At 40.8% G+C, this 20,121-nt stretch overlaps 2 protein-coding genes across 2 annotated transcripts; both read left to right on the forward strand.

The window, feature by feature from the left end:
* Positions 1–390: 390 nt before the first annotated feature.
* Positions 391–6,190, forward strand: LOC143110116 (uncharacterized). The gene is made up of 5 exons (XM_076272947.1): positions 391–466; positions 3,214–3,516; positions 3,710–4,009; positions 4,223–4,261; positions 5,906–6,190. Exons 1-5 carry the CDS (start codon positions 406–408, stop codon positions 6,028–6,030), a joined length of 828 nt encoding a protein of 275 aa, XP_076129062.1. The 5' UTR covers positions 391–405; the 3' UTR covers positions 6,031–6,190.
* Positions 6,191–8,156: 1,966 nt separating this feature from the next.
* LOC143109522 (uncharacterized) lies at positions 8,157–12,961 on the forward strand. Its single transcript, XM_076272284.1, has 9 exons — positions 8,157–8,451; positions 8,645–8,944; positions 9,158–9,196; positions 10,841–10,891; positions 11,286–11,384; positions 11,494–11,516; positions 11,624–11,683; positions 11,970–12,041; positions 12,133–12,961. Exons 2-9 carry the CDS (start codon positions 8,671–8,673, stop codon positions 12,367–12,369), a joined length of 855 nt encoding a protein of 284 aa, XP_076128399.1. The 5' UTR covers positions 8,157–8,451; positions 8,645–8,670; the 3' UTR covers positions 12,370–12,961.
* The last annotated feature ends 7,160 nt before the right edge of the window (positions 12,962–20,121 follow it).

The following is a 20,121-nucleotide window of genomic DNA, read 5'->3' on the forward strand; positions in this document are numbered from 1 at the left end:
TTAGAAGGTATGTAAAACAGATTGGCAGCTCTCTGTGACCTATTCATTCAACAAAGGAATATTGGATAGTCTTGGAAGATGGAAAAATCTGCATTGAAATCAGTGCAGAAGTCTAGGCACCACAGATGATCATGGGAGGTGCTAAAGTCTTTATCATAATGGCTATAAAGCATTAAAACAAACGTCTGTTTTTCATGAGTTTCTAAAAGCCCTGCTGAAGACCAGAAGTGGCCGAAACCTTTCACCGTGTACAGGAAGAAATAGCACAGGCCTTCTTAACCACACATCAGCATGCTGCCTTTTAAGGAAGCACAGAGTGCCTGAATAAAGAAGAGAGAGTGACCAACAGCTTTTACTTCAGTGATGCACTCAGAGTAAAAGTGAAACAGGAGGATCAAGGAGAAGATGGCGTCCATCCCGTGTGCTCTGATTGTGTTGCTGATATGCCTGAGTCAGGACCACACGGGTGAGTTACATGGAACTAACTAATGCTACCTCGGCAACCACCAGCACTACTCTTGGTGTTCCCCATCATGTCTACCAACTACTACTAAGTACTGCTGCTACTACTGCTGCTGCTACGACCAACTACTACTGCTACTGCTACTACCAACTACTACTGTTACTGCTACTACCAACTACTTGTACTGAGTACTACTGCTTTTCTAAGGTTGTAATAGATTTGAATGTGAAATGCAGGCCAATGTGACCATGGAATCAACACTAAATGTTATTTCCCCTTGGGGATCAATAAAGTATCTATCTATCTATCTATCTATCTCTGATAAAGTTACAATGAACTTTAATGTGGATGAGATACAAACCAGACATTGGACATGAGTCAGAATCAGAGGTCATGTTTAATTTTCAAAGGAAAATGGACATGTGTGTAAAGTTTGGGGCATCAAGTGTAACATATTTATTTCACAAAGGGAACATGTGCTACCAAATGAATGTATTAATTACAAAATCATGTAACACTAGTAATTCCTCCTGTCAGCGGGAAGCACAAACTGACTGTTGCAGTTTTCATTACTCTGTACAAAGCAAAGGCTGTTTACACTTTCACAGACAACAGAAGTACAAAAACAGTCATACACTAAAAAATAACCCATTTGATTTACATACTTTTAATATGTACATCGGTTGCACATAAACTAACATAAATTTAGCATTTCTCTTTCGCTTTTCTCTTTCAAAATTGATTCATGCCAAGATGACGCATTTTTAACAATGAATTCCAATGGAATTGTTTAAATTACGTTTTAAGTTAACATGAAATATACATGTCATTTCGAGGCTTATGGGTATATAGCATTCAGATGTTGTCATTAATATTGCAGCACCAGTGTTACAGTTTTTTCTGATTGCTTAAGCACATTTTTTGTAACTATGGCTTTTTTTGCAAAACTCTACACACAAATGGCAAAACCTCTCACCCAATCAGCAAAACATTGTAGTTCTCTTGCAAAAGCTAACACACCTTGCTTAACTCTTCACACCTTCGTAAAAATGGTGTTTTCGTATCTAACAGTAAACACAAGCCATCACAATAGTACTGTAAGCACACAATGTGCCAACAACACACTGATGGTATGAATAAAAAACACATCTGGCTTTTGCTTTCTCTGTGCACAAGGTAGACTATGTCAGTTTGAGGTCATACTTTTGTCATAGTTCTGTAAACATACAGGGATCCAAACTTCAAGTATTAGTGTTTATTTACACACATCAAAACAAACACAAGTGTGTTTTTCCAAGTCAAAACACAAAATAGCATTTCACTGAGACAAAACAAATCAGTCTACATCGGGTCGTCTCTCTCAAAATTCTGTCTACATCACATGCAATGTCCTAGTCCAAGGCACCGGGAAAAATATATTCTGGAATGACGTATCCAGGCCTGACATGACAATATCCCCACATGTAGACTGTTTTTTTGTCTGTAAAAGGGCTATTTCTTTCTCTTCTCACTCTTCCTGCTCACTCCATTGTATCCATTGTACATTACCTGTGGCTTATTTATAGTGCTTAGGCTGATTGCAAAGTGAACTAATTATCTAAAACAGTTTTCACATGAGAAAGTGTGCCAGAGTTGGCAAAATAGTGTAAATAATAGCCATTGTGCCTATAGTTGTGCAAAGTGTGTGTTACAAAATTGCAAACTGAGTGCAAAGCAGTGTTTGTACTTTTAGTTTTGCAAACTCAGTGAGTGGTTTTGCCATTTGTGTGTAGAGTTTTGCAAAAAAAGCCTTAGTTACAAAAAATGTGTTTAAGCATTCAGAAAAAACTGTAATAGAAGATCATTTGCAAAGTCTTGAGATGAAACATTGTGCCACAGTATTCAAAAGCATTCATTGTGGAAATGTGGTAATCAAAGTCAAAGTCTGCTTTATTGTCTATCTCTTCACATGTCAAGACATACAAAGAGATCGAAATTACGTTTCCCACTATCCCACGGTGGAGACAAGACATGTTTTACCAATTAAGTCCACAGACAAACATAACATTCAAGTAAACAATATAAAAAGTAAATAAGAAGGCACATACAATGAAGAAATAAGAGCAGCAAAAATTGTTGAGCTGTTGGGTTGAAATTGTGCAATTGTGCATACAGTAGACAGTCAATATAATACCCTCTGTAAGGTGGAAGTTGTAAACCTAATGCACTCATGGTGGGAGCAAAGAATTGCATCTGAAAGCATAACATAAGATTCAACCCAGCTCCAAATTATATTGGTCTCTGAGCATAACTAACAATAAGAAAACCTGTGAGAACACTTTTGGCATCTGATAGTTGCTTGATTATCTCAGTATTCTTGCAAAGACTCATGGGAACACAATAAAGCGGTGACACCAAGGGATCCCATGTGATCATTTCCCCTCCTGGTTTCACATTCATCTTACATGGTTGTGCTGGATAAATCCATTGCGTTGGCACTTGGCAAATTATGTCAGTTCAATGTAATAACATTGTGTGCAAAATGCAATTCCATGTTTTGTGGTTTAGTAAATGTGACAACCAAGCATAACTAACTCTGTTCCTCACTTGTTATGCCCCTCATACAGATGACAACACATAAAGCACTAGTGACAAAACAGTAGCCTACTGGTACCAATACAAGGAGCCAAATAGTGTCTATTTGTTTTGCTTAAAGAATTATTGGACCTGTATTTAATCTTTGCCAGTGACTGATGTGATCTCATCTTCAGGTGTCAGAGGGAACCCCTACATAGTGTTCTCCAGTGCAGGTGGAGCAGCTATTCTGCCATGTTATAACGTGGTTGGTCCTGGATGCTCCTCCACTAGATGGACTAATAGCACTGGAACACAGTTTGTTGAATATGGAAGAATCCAACCTGCTGTAGCTACACATAGAGTGAGTTTGCTCCCTAACTGTTCTCTCCACATTACTGATGTCACACCTGAGGATGCTGGAGACTACACCTGCCAGCACTACTTGAGAGAAAGTAGATCACAACCTGGTGTAGTAGTTCGCCTGACTGTTCTTTATGGTGGGTTTATATTTCTGAAACTCCGTAACCAAGTCTTTGAGAAGAATTAACGCTTATTACACCCTGGATACAATTTTAAATAATCATTGCAACAAGCTTACTGTACATGGTTGGAATTAAATTTTAAAAAGTAGGTTTATTCATGTTATTGACATTAACAGGCCGTAAACTGATAGTGCCATTTCTCCTGCAGTCTTTGCTTTCCCCAGAGAGACGGAGATGGAGGCAGGCAGTATTGTGACTCTCCACTGCATCTTAAACCCTTCTGATTGGTGTCACGCAGAAGGTCGTGATTACGAAATTCATCTGAGCGTGCTGGATGAGGGAGGGAAAGATCTAAAGAACAACAGTAATGACCGAGCACGCTGTAAGATCCAGCTGACCGTGGAGCTCAGAGATCCAAACACCACTCACACTCAGAGGACTTGGAGATGCCAGATGACTGCACGAGGGCATGTTCGGACCTCTGCCACCTACACCATTAGAGTTAAAGGTCAGTGATGATGAGACACTATTATATAACCCGCAAACACACAAATATTACATTTTTCAATATGTTTTGTGAAGGCAAATATTATTATTTTCATTAAGTTTATTTTTTTATGTACAGTACATAGCTTACCATTTCATCGCCTGAGTAATAACATACCTGTGTTTCCAATGCGTTTTGTGAAAACTCAAATAAATTCTGTCTGATCTTCATCAGTACCAGACTCCACTCCAGCATCCCTTACAGACTCATCAGGTAAGGCCATGACAAACCAATATTCAATCTATTTCCTGTCTGGATGTGATAAACATGTCATGATCATATCATGGCCGTAGCTACCATAGAGGACACCGAGGTCATGTCCTCGGTATTTTTTTCTTCAAGTTTCATTTATTAAGTAGCCTAGGCTACAAATAGGTATGGAAGCCCGTTTGCGCCACATAAAAAAAAATTCTGATCTATTATATCTCATTATTGTGAGATACTATGTCATTATTGTGAGATAGTATCTCGTTATTGTGAGATAGTATCTCGTTATTGTGAGATACTATCTCACAATAATGAGATACTATCTCACAATAACGAGATACTATCTACCTATCTCACAATAATGAGATACTATCTCACAATAATGAGATACTATCTCACAATAACGAGATAGTATCTCACAATAACGTATTGTGAGATAGTATCTCATTATTCTGAGATAGTATCTCGTTATTGTGAGATAGTATCTCGTTATTGTGAGATACTATCTCACAATAACGAGATACTATCTCACAATAATGACATAGTATCTCACAATAATGAGATATAATAGATCAGAATATTTCTTTTTATGTGGCGCAAACGGGCTTCCATAAATAGGCCTATCCGACGAGACAATTATCTTTGCATCAACGGACCGTCACGTGATAGCCTAGGACATGTCAAAACGAAAGTAGAGTCTAGTCGGCTATCGCGGAGTGTGTCCTAAACTAATTAACGAACGCAACGCAGCTCACATAGTTTAAAAATACATTTCAAAATAAACTTGACGTCTTGTTAATTTCTAATCTTAATTCACCTGACCTGAACAAAGGCTGTTACAAAGTTAACGTTTGGAAAGCCAGCAGAAGAGCAGACAGAGAAGGAGGGAAGGTGAGAAATGTAGGCTAGGCCTAGGGCTACCAATGAGATGCTAAATAATGAAAATGTATGTTGAAATTCAGTGGAGATGCAGTTAGCTAAACTGCATTGAAAACGAAGCTATCAATGTTATATAGGATGGATAATGTTGTGAAGGATATTATCTCATGGCACAAATATTACCTATTGTGAAATTATATAAATTATTGTTCAGTAATTTAGAGACTTGTTGTTTTAAGAAATCCAACACAGGAGACAGGGGATAGAAATCAGGCAGTTGAGAAGAAAGAGGAGAAGAGGGAAATGATAAGTGAAGGGCCCTTCCAAGTGAGAGTCAAGATGTGACACTCACTGTGTCGGAAGGTAGCCTGCAAGATCTGCAGCCTATGACAAATTCTGCAACATTTCCTATACTGATGAGGAGAAGCAGCTCATTCTTAATAACAGATGGAGCAGGGTCCAGTATAAATATCCAAAGCCAATTTGGGAAAAGGCTCAGATATACAGGTGCATCTAAAAAAATAATATTGTGGAAAAGTGTGTTGGTTCAAGTTATAAACAAAACATGTTATAATCTGAACAAATATATGGTTGTTGGCAAAATGGGGGGGGGGTGCCCAAAATTTCTAGCGACGCCCCTGACCTCGGTATTTGAAGAATCCTGGCTACGGCCTTGGATCATATACTGTAGTTTCCTTTGATACTGATGATGTTATTAATTTAAGGGAACTCATATCAATGCAATTTCTGCTTGATCTTCCTCTCACTCAGTTCCAGACTCGACTGCAAGCTCTACTACCTCATCAGGTGAGACACCATCAGGTGAGACACCAACCCCCTGGACAACCAATCAAGGCCCAGATGGGTGGGGTGGAGGAGACGGAGGGTGGCACTGAGAACAGAAGGATGATTTGGGAAACTTCACAACAAACTTCAATGATACAGGACAACTCATGTGTTCTTTGAATGATACAGGACAACTCATGTGTTGTTTGAGCGATATAGGACCACTCATGTGTTCTTTGAATGATACAGGACAACTCATGTGTTCTTTGAATGATACAGGACAACTCATGTGTTCTTTGCTCAAGCAGCTAAAACATGAACCGACAGCTTATAGTTCACATGAAATCTGTCTTTTATCTTGTGTACCACCACAACCACCAGCAGTGCAGCAGACAGCAGAGAAACAGAGGCGGCAACTCCAACAATCAGAACTACATCTGGGAAAACCTCTCACCCAATCAGCAAAACATTGTAGTTCTCTTGCAAAAGCTAACACACCTTGCTTAACTCTTCACACCTTCGTAAAAATGGTGTTTTCGTATCTAACAGTAAACACAAGCCATCACAATAGTACTGTAAGCACACAATGTGCCAACAACACACTGATGGTATGAATAAAAAACACATCTGGCTTTTGCTTTCTCTGTGCACAAGGTAGACTATGTCAGTTTGAGGTCATACTTTTGTCATAGTTCTGTAAACATACAGGGATCCAAACTTCAAGTATTAGTGTTTATTTACACACATCAAAACAAACACAAGTGTGTTTTTCCAAGTCAAAACACAAAATAGCATTTCACTGAGACAAAACAAATCAGTCTACATCGGGTCGTCTCTCTCAAAATTCTGTCTACATCACATGCAATGTCCTAGTCCAAGGCACCGGGAAAAATATATTCTGGAATGACGTATCCAGGCCTGACATGACAATATCCCCACATGTAGACTGTTTTTTTGTCTGTAAAAGGGCTATTTCTTTCTCTTCTCACTCTTCCTGCTCACTCCATTGTATCCATTGTACATTACCTGTGGCTTATTTATAGTGCTTAGGCTGATTGCAAAGTGAACTAATTATCTAAAACAGTTTTCACATGAGAAAGTGTGCCAGAGTTGGCAAAATAGTGTAAATAATAGCCATTGTGCCTATAGTTGTGCAAAGTGTGTGTTACAAAATTGCAAACTGAGTGCAAAGCAGTGTTTGTACTTTTAGTTTTGCAAACTCAGTGAGTGGTTTTGCCATTTGTGTGTAGAGTTTTGCAAAAAAAGCCTTAGTTACAAAAAATGTGTTTAAGCATTCAGAAAAAACTGTAATAGAAGATCATTTGCAAAGTCTTGAGATGAAACATTGTGCCACAGTATTCAAAAGCATTCATTGTGGAAATGTGGTAATCAAAGTCAAAGTCTGCTTTATTGTCTATCTCTTCACATGTCAAGACATACAAAGAGATCGAAATTACGTTTCCCACTATCCCACGGTGGAGACAAGACATGTTTTACCAATTAAGTCCACAGACAAACATAACATTCAAGTAAACAATATAAAAAGTAAATAAGAAGGCACATACAATGAAGAAATAAGAGCAGCAAAAATTGTTGAGCTGTTGGGTTGAAATTGTGCAATTGTGCATACAGTAGACAGTCAATATAATACCCTCTGTAAGGTGGAAGTTGTAAACCTAATGCACTCATGGTGGGAGCAAAGAATTGCATCTGAAAGCATAACATAAGATTCAACCCAGCTCCAAATTATATTGGTCTCTGAGCATAACTAACAATAAGAAAACCTGTGAGAACACTTTTGGCATCTGATAGTTGCTTGATTATCTCAGTATTCTTGCAAAGACTCATGGGAACACAATAAAGCGGTGACACCAAGGGATCCCATGTGATCATTTCCCCTCCTGGTTTCACATTCATCTTACATGGTTGTGCTGGATAAATCCATTGCGTTGGCACTTGGCAAATTATGTCAGTTCAATGTAATAACATTGTGTGCAAAATGCAATTCCATGTTTTGTGGTTTAGTAAATGTGACAACCAAGCATAACTAACTCTGTTCCTCACTTGTTATGCCCCTCATACAGATGACAACACATAAAGCACTAGTGACAAAACAGTAGCCTACTGGTACCAATACAAGGAGCCAAATAGTGTCTATTTGTTTTGCTTAAAGAATTATTGGACCTGTATTTAATCTTTGCCAGTGACTGATGTGATCTCATCTTCAGGTGTCAGAGGGAACCCCTACATAGTGTTCTCCAGTGCAGGTGGAGCAGCTATTCTGCCATGTTATAACGTGGTTGGTCCTGGATGCTCCTCCACTAGATGGACTAATAGCACTGGAACACAGTTTGTTGAATATGGAAGAATCCAACCTGCTGTAGCTACACATAGAGTGAGTTTGCTCCCTAACTGTTCTCTCCACATTACTGATGTCACACCTGAGGATGCTGGAGACTACACCTGCCAGCACTACTTGAGAGAAAGTAGATCACAACCTGGTGTAGTAGTTCGCCTGACTGTTCTTTATGGTGGGTTTATATTTCTGAAACTCCGTAACCAAGTCTTTGAGAAGAATTAACGCTTATTACACCCTGGATACAATTTTAAATAATCATTGCAACAAGCTTACTGTACATGGTTGGAATTAAATTTTAAAAAGTAGGTTTATTCATGTTATTGACATTAACAGGCCGTAAACTGATAGTGCCATTTCTCCTGCAGTCTTTGCTTTCCCCAGAGAGACGGAGATGGAGGCAGGCAGTATTGTGACTCTCCACTGCATCTTAAACCCTTCTGATTGGTGTCACGCAGAAGGTCGTGATTACGAAATTCATCTGAGCGTGCTGGATGAGGGAGGGAAAGATCTAAAGAACAACAGTAATGACCGAGCACGCTGTAAGATCCAGCTGACCGTGGAGCTCAGAGATCCAAACACCACTCACACTCAGAGGACTTGGAGATGCCAGATGACTGCACGAGGGCATGTTCGGACCTCTGCCACCTACACCATTAGAGTTAAAGGTCAGTGATGATGAGACACTATTATATAACCCGCAAACACACAAATATTACATTTTTCAATATGTTTTGTGAAGGCAAATATTATTATTTTCATTAAGTTTATTTTTTTATGTACAGTACATAGCTTACCATTTCATCGCCTGAGTAATAACATACCTGTGTTTCCAATGCGTTTTGTGAAAACTCAAATAAATTCTGTCTGATCTTCATCAGTACCAGACTCCACTCCAGCATCCCTTACAGACTCATCAGGTAAGGCCATGACAAACCAATATTCAATCTATTTCCTGTCTGGATGTGATAAACATGTCATGATCATATCATGGCCGTAGCTACCATAGAGGACACCGAGGTCATGTCCTCGGTATTTTTTTCTTCAAGTTTCATTTATTAAGTAGCCTAGGCTACAAATAGGTATGGAAGCCCGTTTGCGCCACATAAAAAAAAATTCTGATCTATTATATCTCATTATTGTGAGATACTATGTCATTATTGTGAGATAGTATCTCGTTATTGTGAGATAGTATCTCGTTATTGTGAGATACTATCTCACAATAATGAGATACTATCTCACAATAACGAGATACTATCTACCTATCTCACAATAATGAGATACTATCTCACAATAATGAGATACTATCTCACAATAACGAGATAGTATCTCACAATAACGTATTGTGAGATAGTATCTCATTATTCTGAGATAGTATCTCGTTATTGTGAGATAGTATCTCGTTATTGTGAGATACTATCTCACAATAACGAGATACTATCTCACAATAATGACATAGTATCTCACAATAATGAGATATAATAGATCAGAATATTTCTTTTTATGTGGCGCAAACGGGCTTCCATAAATAGGCCTATCCGACGAGACAATTATCTTTGCATCAACGGACCGTCACGTGATAGCCTAGGACATGTCAAAACGAAAGTAGAGTCTAGTCGGCTATCGCGGAGTGTGTCCTAAACTAATTAACGAACGCAACGCAGCTCACATAGTTTAAAAATACATTTCAAAATAAACTTGACGTCTTGTTAATTTCTAATCTTAATTCACCTGACCTGAACAAAGGCTGTTACAAAGTTAACGTTTGGAAAGCCAGCAGAAGAGCAGACAGAGAAGGAGGGAAGGTGAGAAATGTAGGCTAGGCCTAGGGCTACCAATGAGATGCTAAATAATGAAAATGTATGTTGAAATTCAGTGGAGATGCAGTTAGCTAAACTGCATTGAAAACGAAGCTATCAATGTTATATAGGATGGATAATGTTGTGAAGGATATTATCTCATGGCACAAATATTACCTATTGTGAAATTATATAAATTATTGTTCAGTAATTTAGAGACTTGTTGTTTTAAGAAATCCAACACAGGAGACAGGGGATAGAAATCAGGCAGTTGAGAAGAAAGAGGAGAAGAGGGAAATGATAAGTGAAGGGCCCTTCCAAGTGAGAGTCAAGATGTGACACTCACTGTGTCGGAAGGTAGCCTGCAAGATCTGCAGCCTATGACAAATTCTGCAACATTTCCTATACTGATGAGGAGAAGCAGCTCATTCTTAATAACAGATGGAGCAGGGTCCAGTATAAATATCCAAAGCCAATTTGGGAAAAGGCTCAGATATACAGGTGCATCTAAAAAAATAATATTGTGGAAAAGTGTGTTGGTTCAAGTTATAAACAAAACATGTTATAATCTGAACAAATATATGGTTGTTGGCAAAATGGGGGGGGGGTGCCCAAAATTTCTAGCGACGCCCCTGACCTCGGTATTTGAAGAATCCTGGCTACGGCCTTGGATCATATACTGTAGTTTCCTTTGATACTGATGATGTTATTAATTTAAGGGAACTCATATCAATGCAATTTCTGCTTGATCTTCCTCTCACTCAGTTCCAGACTCGACTGCAAGCTCTACTACCTCATCAGGTGAGACACCATCAGGTGAGACACCAACCCCCTGGACAACCAATCAAGGCCCAGATGGGTGGGGTGGAGGAGACGGAGGGTGGCACTGAGAACAGAAGGATGATTTGGGAAACTTCACAACAAACTTCAATGATACAGGACAACTCATGTGTTCTTTGAATGATACAGGACAACTCATGTGTTGTTTGAGCGATATAGGACCACTCATGTGTTCTTTGAATGATACAGGACAACTCATGTGTTCTTTGAATGATACAGGACAACTCATGTGTTCTTTGCTCAAGCAGCTAAAACATGAACCGACAGCTTATAGTTCACATGAAATCTGTCTTTTATCCACATTTGCAAGATTTCTCTAAAAAATGTAGTTATCTGCTGTGCTATCTGCCCCCCCCCCCCCCCCCCCCAGTCTTCCCAGATGTAGTTCTGATTGTTGGAGTTGCCGCCTCTGTTTCTCTGCTGTCTGCTGCACTGCTGGTGGTTGTGGTGGTACACAAGAGAAGGACAAGTGAGTAGATCACAAGAAACACTGGACTACAGCCGCCACCCTTAGTATGGCCATTTAATATAATTATGTGCATTACACATTAGCTACAATATTTATGTTTATATTGCAGATGCAAGAAAAGAACACAGATCGGTGAGATGTTTTTTTTTTGATGCACTTTAAATTATGACTGTTGAGTATTGTTTGTTTGTTTCTTTGTGGTATTCTATGTAATTTGAGCCATTGTTTTTTTTTCACAGAGTCAAAGCGTTTCATTAATCCATTCCGCCATCCAGTCTGCTCTGCCACCAGTCCCCTCAGTAAACATAAAACAATTATATACTAACTGTGCATGCATTCAACACAATAATATATTAACAGTAAATACATTCAACACAGTAATATATTAACAGTGCATACAGTACATTCAACACAGGCCAAGAGCTATTGGCCAGTTTATAGGCAATTTGTATTGATGACCATGGAAGTAAAATAATGGTCTGACTGTGCTTGTGAGATTGACTATCTGCTAATAATCTAATTCCCATTTAACTTATGATTGATCATGTTGCCAAATCAATGGTAATGTATCAGTTTTCTGTACAGGAGGAAGAGGAAGGTGATCTGCACTATGCAGCCTTGCAGCACCTCAACCCAACTCCAGCTGGGGCTTCTGTAGTGAGTCACTACTCATCATGTTTGTTTATCCTCATGTTCATGCACCTCAGTGTGGGGTGATACATTTGTGTGTTTGTTTGTTTGTTTACAGAAGCAGTCTAAGGACACTGTGACCTACAGCGCCATAGAGCATTTCAGCAGCAGAGTGGACCCTGATGCTGTGTGCACAGATGTCCAGAAGCAGAACCGGAAGCAGAACCGGACCAATGCTAAGATGGACTCTGAGGACACTGTGACCTACAGCGCCATTAAGCAGCACAGCAGCAGAACAGTGGGCCCTGATACTGTGTATGCAACTACCCAGAAGGATGCCATGATTCAACATTAACACAGAGTCACTCTGACACACACACACACACAGACAGACAGACAGATAGATTGATAGACAGATATACAGACACACACACCTACGTATGCCTTATGGGAGTTTCCCTGTGTGTGTGCAGTGTTTGAGAAAACCAGAGCCAAAACCTATGTCTTATGGGAGTTACATTCCCCTGTGTGTGTGCAGTGTTTGAGAAAACCAGAACCAAAACCAGAGAACTAACTTGTCTAAACCACAAGCTTTTCATGTTCTGCTCACGAATCCAAACTTCTCTGGTATTTTAAAAGATTCATTGCCTGTCATTGTGCAAAGACCTCGGGCAGTTTCTCTGGATTACGGATTCTCTCATCACCTGCCTGTTATCGTGTAAGGACCTCAGACTGTTTCTTGGATTACAGATTTAACGATTGCCTGCCTGCCCCATGTAACAGTTTCAGATTTAAGGATTACGCTGTTATTACGGTTTTATATTCTGTGGATTTACTGTACTGGACTGGACTCTAGTCTTTGGACCCAGTCTTCTCTGTATTTATCGCAAGCTGCCACTGCAGCTGACTCTCTGTTGGTGCGACATTGATTATATTAAAATATTTTTTTACTGCTTGAACGACTGCATATCCGAGTCTGCTTTGGGGCCCCGTTCTGGTCATAGGCCCATAGGGCGTGACAGGTTCATTCATGTTCACCAACTGCCTATTATTTGTTTATGTTTCTGGTATTTAGCAGATGCTTTTGTACAAAGTGACTGATAATGAAACCAATAAGCGATAACATGAACAGTTTACAGTAATCAAACAATATAATTAATAAACTAAATAGAATTTAACAGAATAATTATAACAATAACCTTAAACATATACAGACTGTGACTCTATGAGGAAACATTAATGAATATAAAATATAAAACTTCCACAGTCAGACTTTTTGTTCTAAGACTACCAGTGTGTGTTGTTTTTTCCCCCAAGGCCAATATGCACAAACACACACACAGAGAGAGAGACACACACACAGTCATCATGTCTTTTTCTCAGGTGCTCTCAAACTCACAGACCACTAATATGCTGATGTCTGTGCAAAAGAAGCTTCTACGTGTTGGGGTTAGGAACTGTGCTTATCCACTGCATATCTATTTGACCACTGGTCACGTTCCCCCACTAAACCTGACGTCATGTCATGCTGCGCTAAACAGCTTAACCCTTTGCTTGCTTACAATCGATACCATTCTAGTGACCCAGAGCACCACTCTAAATGCACCTCAAGCACTCTAGAGAACACAGTGGAGACACAAGTTGATCTGTCATTTCTGGCGTTCAGGTTGTGACGTGTTATAAGTTAACGAGATCCCTCTGGTGTTATTGTCAGTGTTATGATGACATCACACAGGCTGCTCAGATTTTAGTTGTATTTGCGAGTTGTAGTTATATTATAATAATATAGTATAAGCAATGAACACTCACACATGGGTGGGAAGATCTTAATGAAGGATTGTGATCTGAGTGTTAGGGTTAGGGTACGTGTGCTTTCAGAAGCATTGCGGTGTTGCAGTTTTGTTGATTTAAATGATACACTACAGTAATGCTGTTTCCAGCTCTCAGAACCACAAACACCAAAAGAGGAACAAGGAGGGTTTGGTCACACACACGCACGCACACACACAAACACTCACAAACAGGGGCGGTTCTAGGGGTGGGGCCACAGGGGCCCGGGCCCCATCTGAAATCTCATTGGCCCCTGACTGGCCCCTGTACCGTCAATCATCAATAAGTGTCAAACTTGTTGAGAGCGACATCAGAGATGCAATTCCATTCCCAAACAACTGGTGGCAGTAATGCACCTATGAAGCTTGAAAGCTAAAGCACACGGTGAACTGTAAAGGAAAGAATACATTTGGCTAACCAGAAATGTCTCTGCTAATGTGAAGAAACGATACATTTGGCTAACGGAAGTATCAGCTAACATGAATAACTGATACATTTGGCTAACGAAAGTATCAGCTAGAATTCTAACGTGAAGAACCGATGGCAGCGTTTCATCCTCCACAGAGGTTTCTTGGTGAGTCACAAATCTCTATGTTGGTTATCATTATTATGTGAAAGGGACGTTTATTTAATATGTTAAGTTTGTCAATTAAATTACTGTGATGGCCGCCAGGCCTTGGCTGTAATGGTCTGCATGTGTCTCCCCAATTAGGACTGATGAAGTGGGCGGGGTCCTAGATCGCGGCCTACTTCTGGTTCTCGGTCCCGCTGATCTGTCACTTTTGCGCCTTGCTGCTTGCTGTGCCGGCTACCGCTGCTCTATTTACTTTATATTTCCTTTGATGTAACACGCAACATGCATACGCTACATTTCCTACACCCAACACACGCCCGCACCACACTACTGAGAACTGACTACTACCTGCTTATACATTAGTCTAGTGTTGTTATCGTTCATTTAAAAAAAATATTTTCGTTTATAAAATAAACCCTCGTTATTGTTAAAACATTTCACGCCTCCGTCCTCTATCACTGTCTGGTTGCCCTAGGCCATGATAGTGTGGGGGCTCGTCAAACTAGCCATAAAATCCGTGTTTTTCGTCGATTTGTTTGTTTTCCGCCACTCCATTTTTATGAATGAATGGTACGCATCACGTGAGTAACTCCGGTGAGTGTTTACGTTGCTTACGTTGTTACTGAGCCGATATCATTAATCTTTTTGGGGAGGGCGAGAGGTGTGCATATAAGTTTGTGTGTCATTAGTTAGTAAACGGTGGGTTGAGCAAAAATGGTAAACTATAATTATCGGACGCAATAAGGCTAATGTGATCATTAGTGGTCTCCGATAGCTGTTCAGTAGCTTACTTAACGTATGGGTGTGTTTGTAGATACATCGTTTGCTTTGTTTCATGGGCTGGCGAGGTTTTGGTGTTCCTGGGTAACAAGATAATTTAATAGCAGCGTTATTCCCCAATTAGAACGCTCCGGCGTATGGGTTTAGGTTCCAGCGACTGCGTCTGGGCTGGTGGTCACCGCCGTGGAAAGAAAGCTGAATTGACTTTAGTCGGGATGGCTGGAACGCCAGCGGTATTGGTGGGCAGATTTCTGCTAATCCCCGGCTCTCGGATGCCGTCATAAAATAGGTTAGATTAGCAGGGGGGTAAATGTTTAGTGGGGCTTTGGGTTGTCTTGTTACGCGAGTTACATCACACGTTGCGTGTTTTTGTTTGGTTAATATATGAACAGCTAATTGATAGTAGCCATGTCGGAAGTCGATAATTTTATTGCCACTTCTACAGTGGAGGCTTTCGAAGCATTTACTAAGGAGCAGCTTCTTTTAGTTGCGGGACATTATAATGTGACGTTGTCTAGTTCTGCTAAGAGAAATAAAAGCATAATTAAAACCATTATTCGTGATGCTCTAGTTGGGCAGGAGTTTTTGCCCGCAGAGTTTGAGCCTTCTCCCGAATCACCTCTAGAGGGTTTATAGTTTGATCAGCAGAAGGAGCTTTTAAAATTGCAGATACATAAAGGCAAGCAGCAACTTTTAGCGCATCAAGCACAGATTGAGAGGTGTAAATTGGAACGCGAGATCTCGCTGGCGAATCAACAGCTCGAACGTGAGAAATTGGTGCTTGAGCACAAGCGCTTGGCATTAATTGAGGAAGGGAAATTGGCACCTCCTACCCCAGTTAATGCCAGCAATATTGATGTCGCGAGAAACATTAGGCTTCTCCCACAATTCGAAGAGTCTAATGTGGATACCTTTTTTACTCTATTTGAACGGGTGGCTGATCTGCATAATTGGCCCGATGCTACGCGCTGTTTATTGCTCCAGTGCGCTTTGAGTGGCCGTGCGGCCCAAGTTTATGCAGCACTGGGTGTGCCTGAGTGTCGAACCTATTCATGTGTGAAAAAAGCTGTGTTAAAAGCTTATGAATTGGTGCCCGAAGCATACCGCCAAAACTTCTGTGGGATGCGCAAACGTTTTGGGCAAACATATATGGTGTTTGCAGACGAATTGGCTACCCAGTTCAATCGTTGGTGTTATGCATTGGAAGTCGAGTCGTTTGAGGAATTGCGTAGTCTTGTTTTGATTGAGCAATTAAAAAATTGTCTTCCCGAGGAAATTGCGACCTATATCACAGAACATCACGTTGCCACGCTGGCTGAAGCGGCCGTTTTGGTGGATGACTATGCGTTGATTCACAAAACCAAGTTTTTTGGTACACCACCAGGTCGAGACCGTGCACAGTGGAGTCGCCCAGCTCCTCGTAAAACAACGTCTGACACACCTACTACTTCTAGCAAGTCAGAATTTCGTAACTGAGCGCACTCCAAATAAATCCGATCCTAACATAACTTGCCACTTTTGTTTAGGCGTAGGGCACACGAAGTGGCATTGTGAGGAGTTAAAAAAGAAGAAAGAAAAAGAACAGAAGTATAAGGTAGATCCCGTACTACTACTCCGACTAAGGATGCGGCGCTAGGCTCTGGCTTGGTCATAACCCTCCCTAGCCAGCGGATTAATGTGAGCGAGTCCGACCTTGAAGAGAGTTTTGCTCCCTTTATTTCAAATGGCTTTGTGTCACTAAGCGCTGAGGGAGAAAAAGTGCCGATTAAAATACTTCGAGATACTGGTTCGGTCGAATCATTTATCTTACAGTCAGCTTTGCCGTTCTCGTCTGCATCAGATTCTGGTCAGTCTGTTTTAGTGCGTGGAATTAATCTTAATGTTTTATCTGTGCCACTGCATAGAGTGTATATAGACTCCGACTTGGTCCAAGGTGAAGTGCTTGTTGCCGTACGTCCTGCGCTCCCGTTATATGGCACCGCCATGATTCTTGGTAACGTCTGGCCAAGTCCCGAGTATGGGCCAAGGTGTTGCCTAGTGTTGATCAGTCTAACCTAGAACCTCTATTCGAAGTGTGTGAGACTTCCCGTGTGTGTCCGGTGTCTGCTGTGATGCGCTCTGCTGCGCGCGAGGTTATCAAAGCAGGTGATGGCAACAGTCCTGCGCTGCCGCCGTTCCCTGGTTTGCCTGAGTCCATCCCGCGAAAACAGCTGATTGATGCGCAACAGTCTGATACTTTGTTACAGCCTCTATATGCTAGAGGGAATGACATTCAAGACGGCGATATCAAGCATGGTTATGTGGTTAGAGATGACGTTCTAATGCGTAAATGCCCGTCGCGCAGTGGACTCGCAGATGAGTATGACTGGCAGGTCGTAGTGCCCTCCTCACTGCGTAAAACAGTGTTGACTACAGCCCATGATGATGCAGGTCATATGGGAATCAAAAAGACGTATGACAGAATCCTGCGCTACTGTTACGTTTGTCAATTAACTGGTAAGCCAAATCAGACGATTAAACATGTACCTCTTCGGCCGATAACCCCTGCACCTAAACCTTTTGAACATCTTGTGATTGACTGTGTAGGACCATTGCCTCGTTCGAAGACGGGTTGTCTTTTTCTGCTTACTGTAATGTGTCAAACGACCCGTTATCCCGCAGCATATGCCCTGCGTTCAATCAAGGTCAAGCAAGTGGTTAAAGCACTGTCTCAATTTATTTCCATATTCAGATTGCCTAAGATAATACAGTCGGATCGTGGTACGAACTTTACATCCAGAACATTCTCACAAATATTACGCGTGTTAAAGATCCAGCATAATAAGTCATCTGCTCGTCACCCCCAGAGTCAGGGTGTCTTGGAACGTTTTCATCAGACGTACAAGTCAATGCTGAGAGCGTATTGTGTACAATTAGGCACCGATTGGGAAGACGGCCTTCCCTGGCTGCTGCTGGCGGTTAGGGAGGTGACCCAGGCACGTACCGGGTTTAGCCCAAACGAACTTGTGTTTGGCCATAATGTGCGTGGTCCGATAGCATCATTGATGGAAGCAGCAGCAAGCTTGCAGTGAATTATGACCGCCGCGCAGCGAAGTGGCGGTCATATAGGTTTAGTCAGATGTTTTTTTTTTTCTTTTTCGCATGCCCAAATTTCTGTCAAGGATTCCCGGGACACTGAAAGACCGGGGTACACGAAACTTGGTGGGCATGTAGCCCCACATGGATAGCATGGAACCATTGTTTTTCGTTTTCATCTGTAGCCCCCCCGCTGGACTGGACCCCCCAAAGGAGGGTAGGGCAGACAGTTTTCTGTGAATATCTCGAGAACCGTAGGGTTTAGGAGGACCACCTTTTTTTATGTTGATCTTAAGGGGCCATATCAACCCATTCCATAACCACTCATTTCATGTATAGCGCCACCTAGTTAAAAACAAAAAAGTAAAAATGAGGTGTTGTAATCACAAGTATCTGTGACCTAACATGGTTAAAACTGCACGAAATTGGAAGTGTAGGATCATTATGACACCCTCTGAATGCATGCCAAGTTTCGTGGAATTCTGTTCATGGGGGGCCACACAATAAATTCATTTATGTTACTGTACACCAACTGGCCTGTAGGTGGCCGGAGACAGTTTTCTGTGAATATCTCGAGAACCGTAGAGCCTAGTAGGGCCACCTTTTTTTGTATGTTGGTCTTAAGGGGCCATGTCAACCCATCCCATTTCCACTTATTTCATGTATAGCGCCACCTAGTTAAAAATTAAAAAGCAAAAAATTAGGTGTTTTAATATCTATTCACAATATCTCTGGCTGACATGGTCAAAACTGCACGAAATTGAAAGTGTAGGATCATTATGACACCCCCCCGAATGCATGCCAAGTTTTGTGAACTTTCGTTCATGGGGGGCCATACAATAAAATCATTTATGTGTACATTTAGTGACCGTACACCAACAGAGTTTTCTGTGAATATCTTGAGAACCGTAGGGCCTAGGATGACCAATTTTTTGCGTATGTTTGCCTCCAGGAGTCATGTTAACCCATTCCATATGCACACATGTGCATAAACAGATACACATGCACACACATACATTCACAGTAATCATACGTATGACATATACTCACACAGTAGACATATGTATGCATGCATGCACGTGCACACACACAGGCACACACACAAGCACATGCACGCACACACACACACACACACACACACACACACATAAACATGTACACGCACACATGCACACAATTCAAGACTTTCTCAGAATTATGAACAGGCAAGATGGGGGTGGGGTTGTATAAAATGTATTTTACATGTGAAATCTATGAACTAATCATGTTTTGGTACTTGTTTTCTAGCAGATACCAGTGAGAATTGAGTGTGCATAATGCAATTCAGTGAGACAGTTAGAATCATATATGCCTTTCAGCTTGGACTGGGCGGCGGTCATATTTTGTACCGCTCTGCGGTACATCTAGTTGCTGTTGTTTTGAGAAGTATTTATCATGCAACCATGCAAAAGCAATGGAACTATTGTAATTATATTTTACATTAGTAAAGCAGTCGTCTGATGTGCATGTTTTCACAAACTTTTTGTAAACAATGTTAGCACTTTAAACACTGGCTGCTTTGAAGTGCATGTAATATAGCATAACAATAATAATTGTGATGATAATGTAATTGTAATGATAATTTGATGGGAGGTGGGTTCATGTAGGTGGGCCCTATGACCCCAAAGTATGCCATGACCGGGCCACAGGTCAAAGAAGTTGTCTATGTCCATGGCAACACTGGCATACAAATAAAGTCTATCAAAGGTCTGACATTAGATCTGAAGGTAGCATTTTAAATGGGTGTTTTTTTTAATACAGAATGTTTTTGAACAGTTTACTTACAAACTAACAAAAGTAGGGTGATAC

Source organism: Alosa pseudoharengus, unplaced genomic scaffold, assembly GCF_046254945.1.
Source record: "Alosa pseudoharengus isolate Yale_2024_CS ecotype anadromous, Long Island Sound unplaced genomic scaffold, YU_APseudo_1.1 YU_APseudo_1.1_scf_7, whole genome shotgun sequence".
Classification (NCBI taxonomy): Eukaryota; Metazoa; Chordata; class Actinopteri; order Clupeiformes; family Clupeidae; genus Alosa; species Alosa pseudoharengus.

Coding starts and splice junctions, on each gene's coding strand:
- LOC143110116 (XM_076272947.1), top strand. CDS start 406: ATGGCGTCCATCCCGTGTGCTCTGATTGTGTTGCTGATATGCCTGAGT. Junction 467..3,213: donor CCTGAGTCAGGACCACACGG/GTGAGTTACATG, acceptor TCTCATCTTCAG/GTGTCAGAGGGAACCCCTAC. Junction 4,010..4,222: donor CTACACCATTAGAGTTAAAG/GTCAGTGATGAT, acceptor GATCTTCATCAG/TACCAGACTCCACTCCAGCA.
- LOC143109522 (XM_076272284.1), top strand. CDS start 8,671: ATGGAGGCAGGCAGTATTGTGACTCTCCACTGCATCTTAAACCCTTCT. Junction 11,684..11,969: donor CTCTGCCACCAGTCCCCTCA/GTAAACATAAAA, acceptor TTTTCTGTACAG/GAGGAAGAGGAAGGTGATCT. Junction 12,042..12,132: donor CTCCAGCTGGGGCTTCTGTA/GTGAGTCACTAC, acceptor GTTTGTTTACAG/AAGCAGTCTAAGGACACTGT.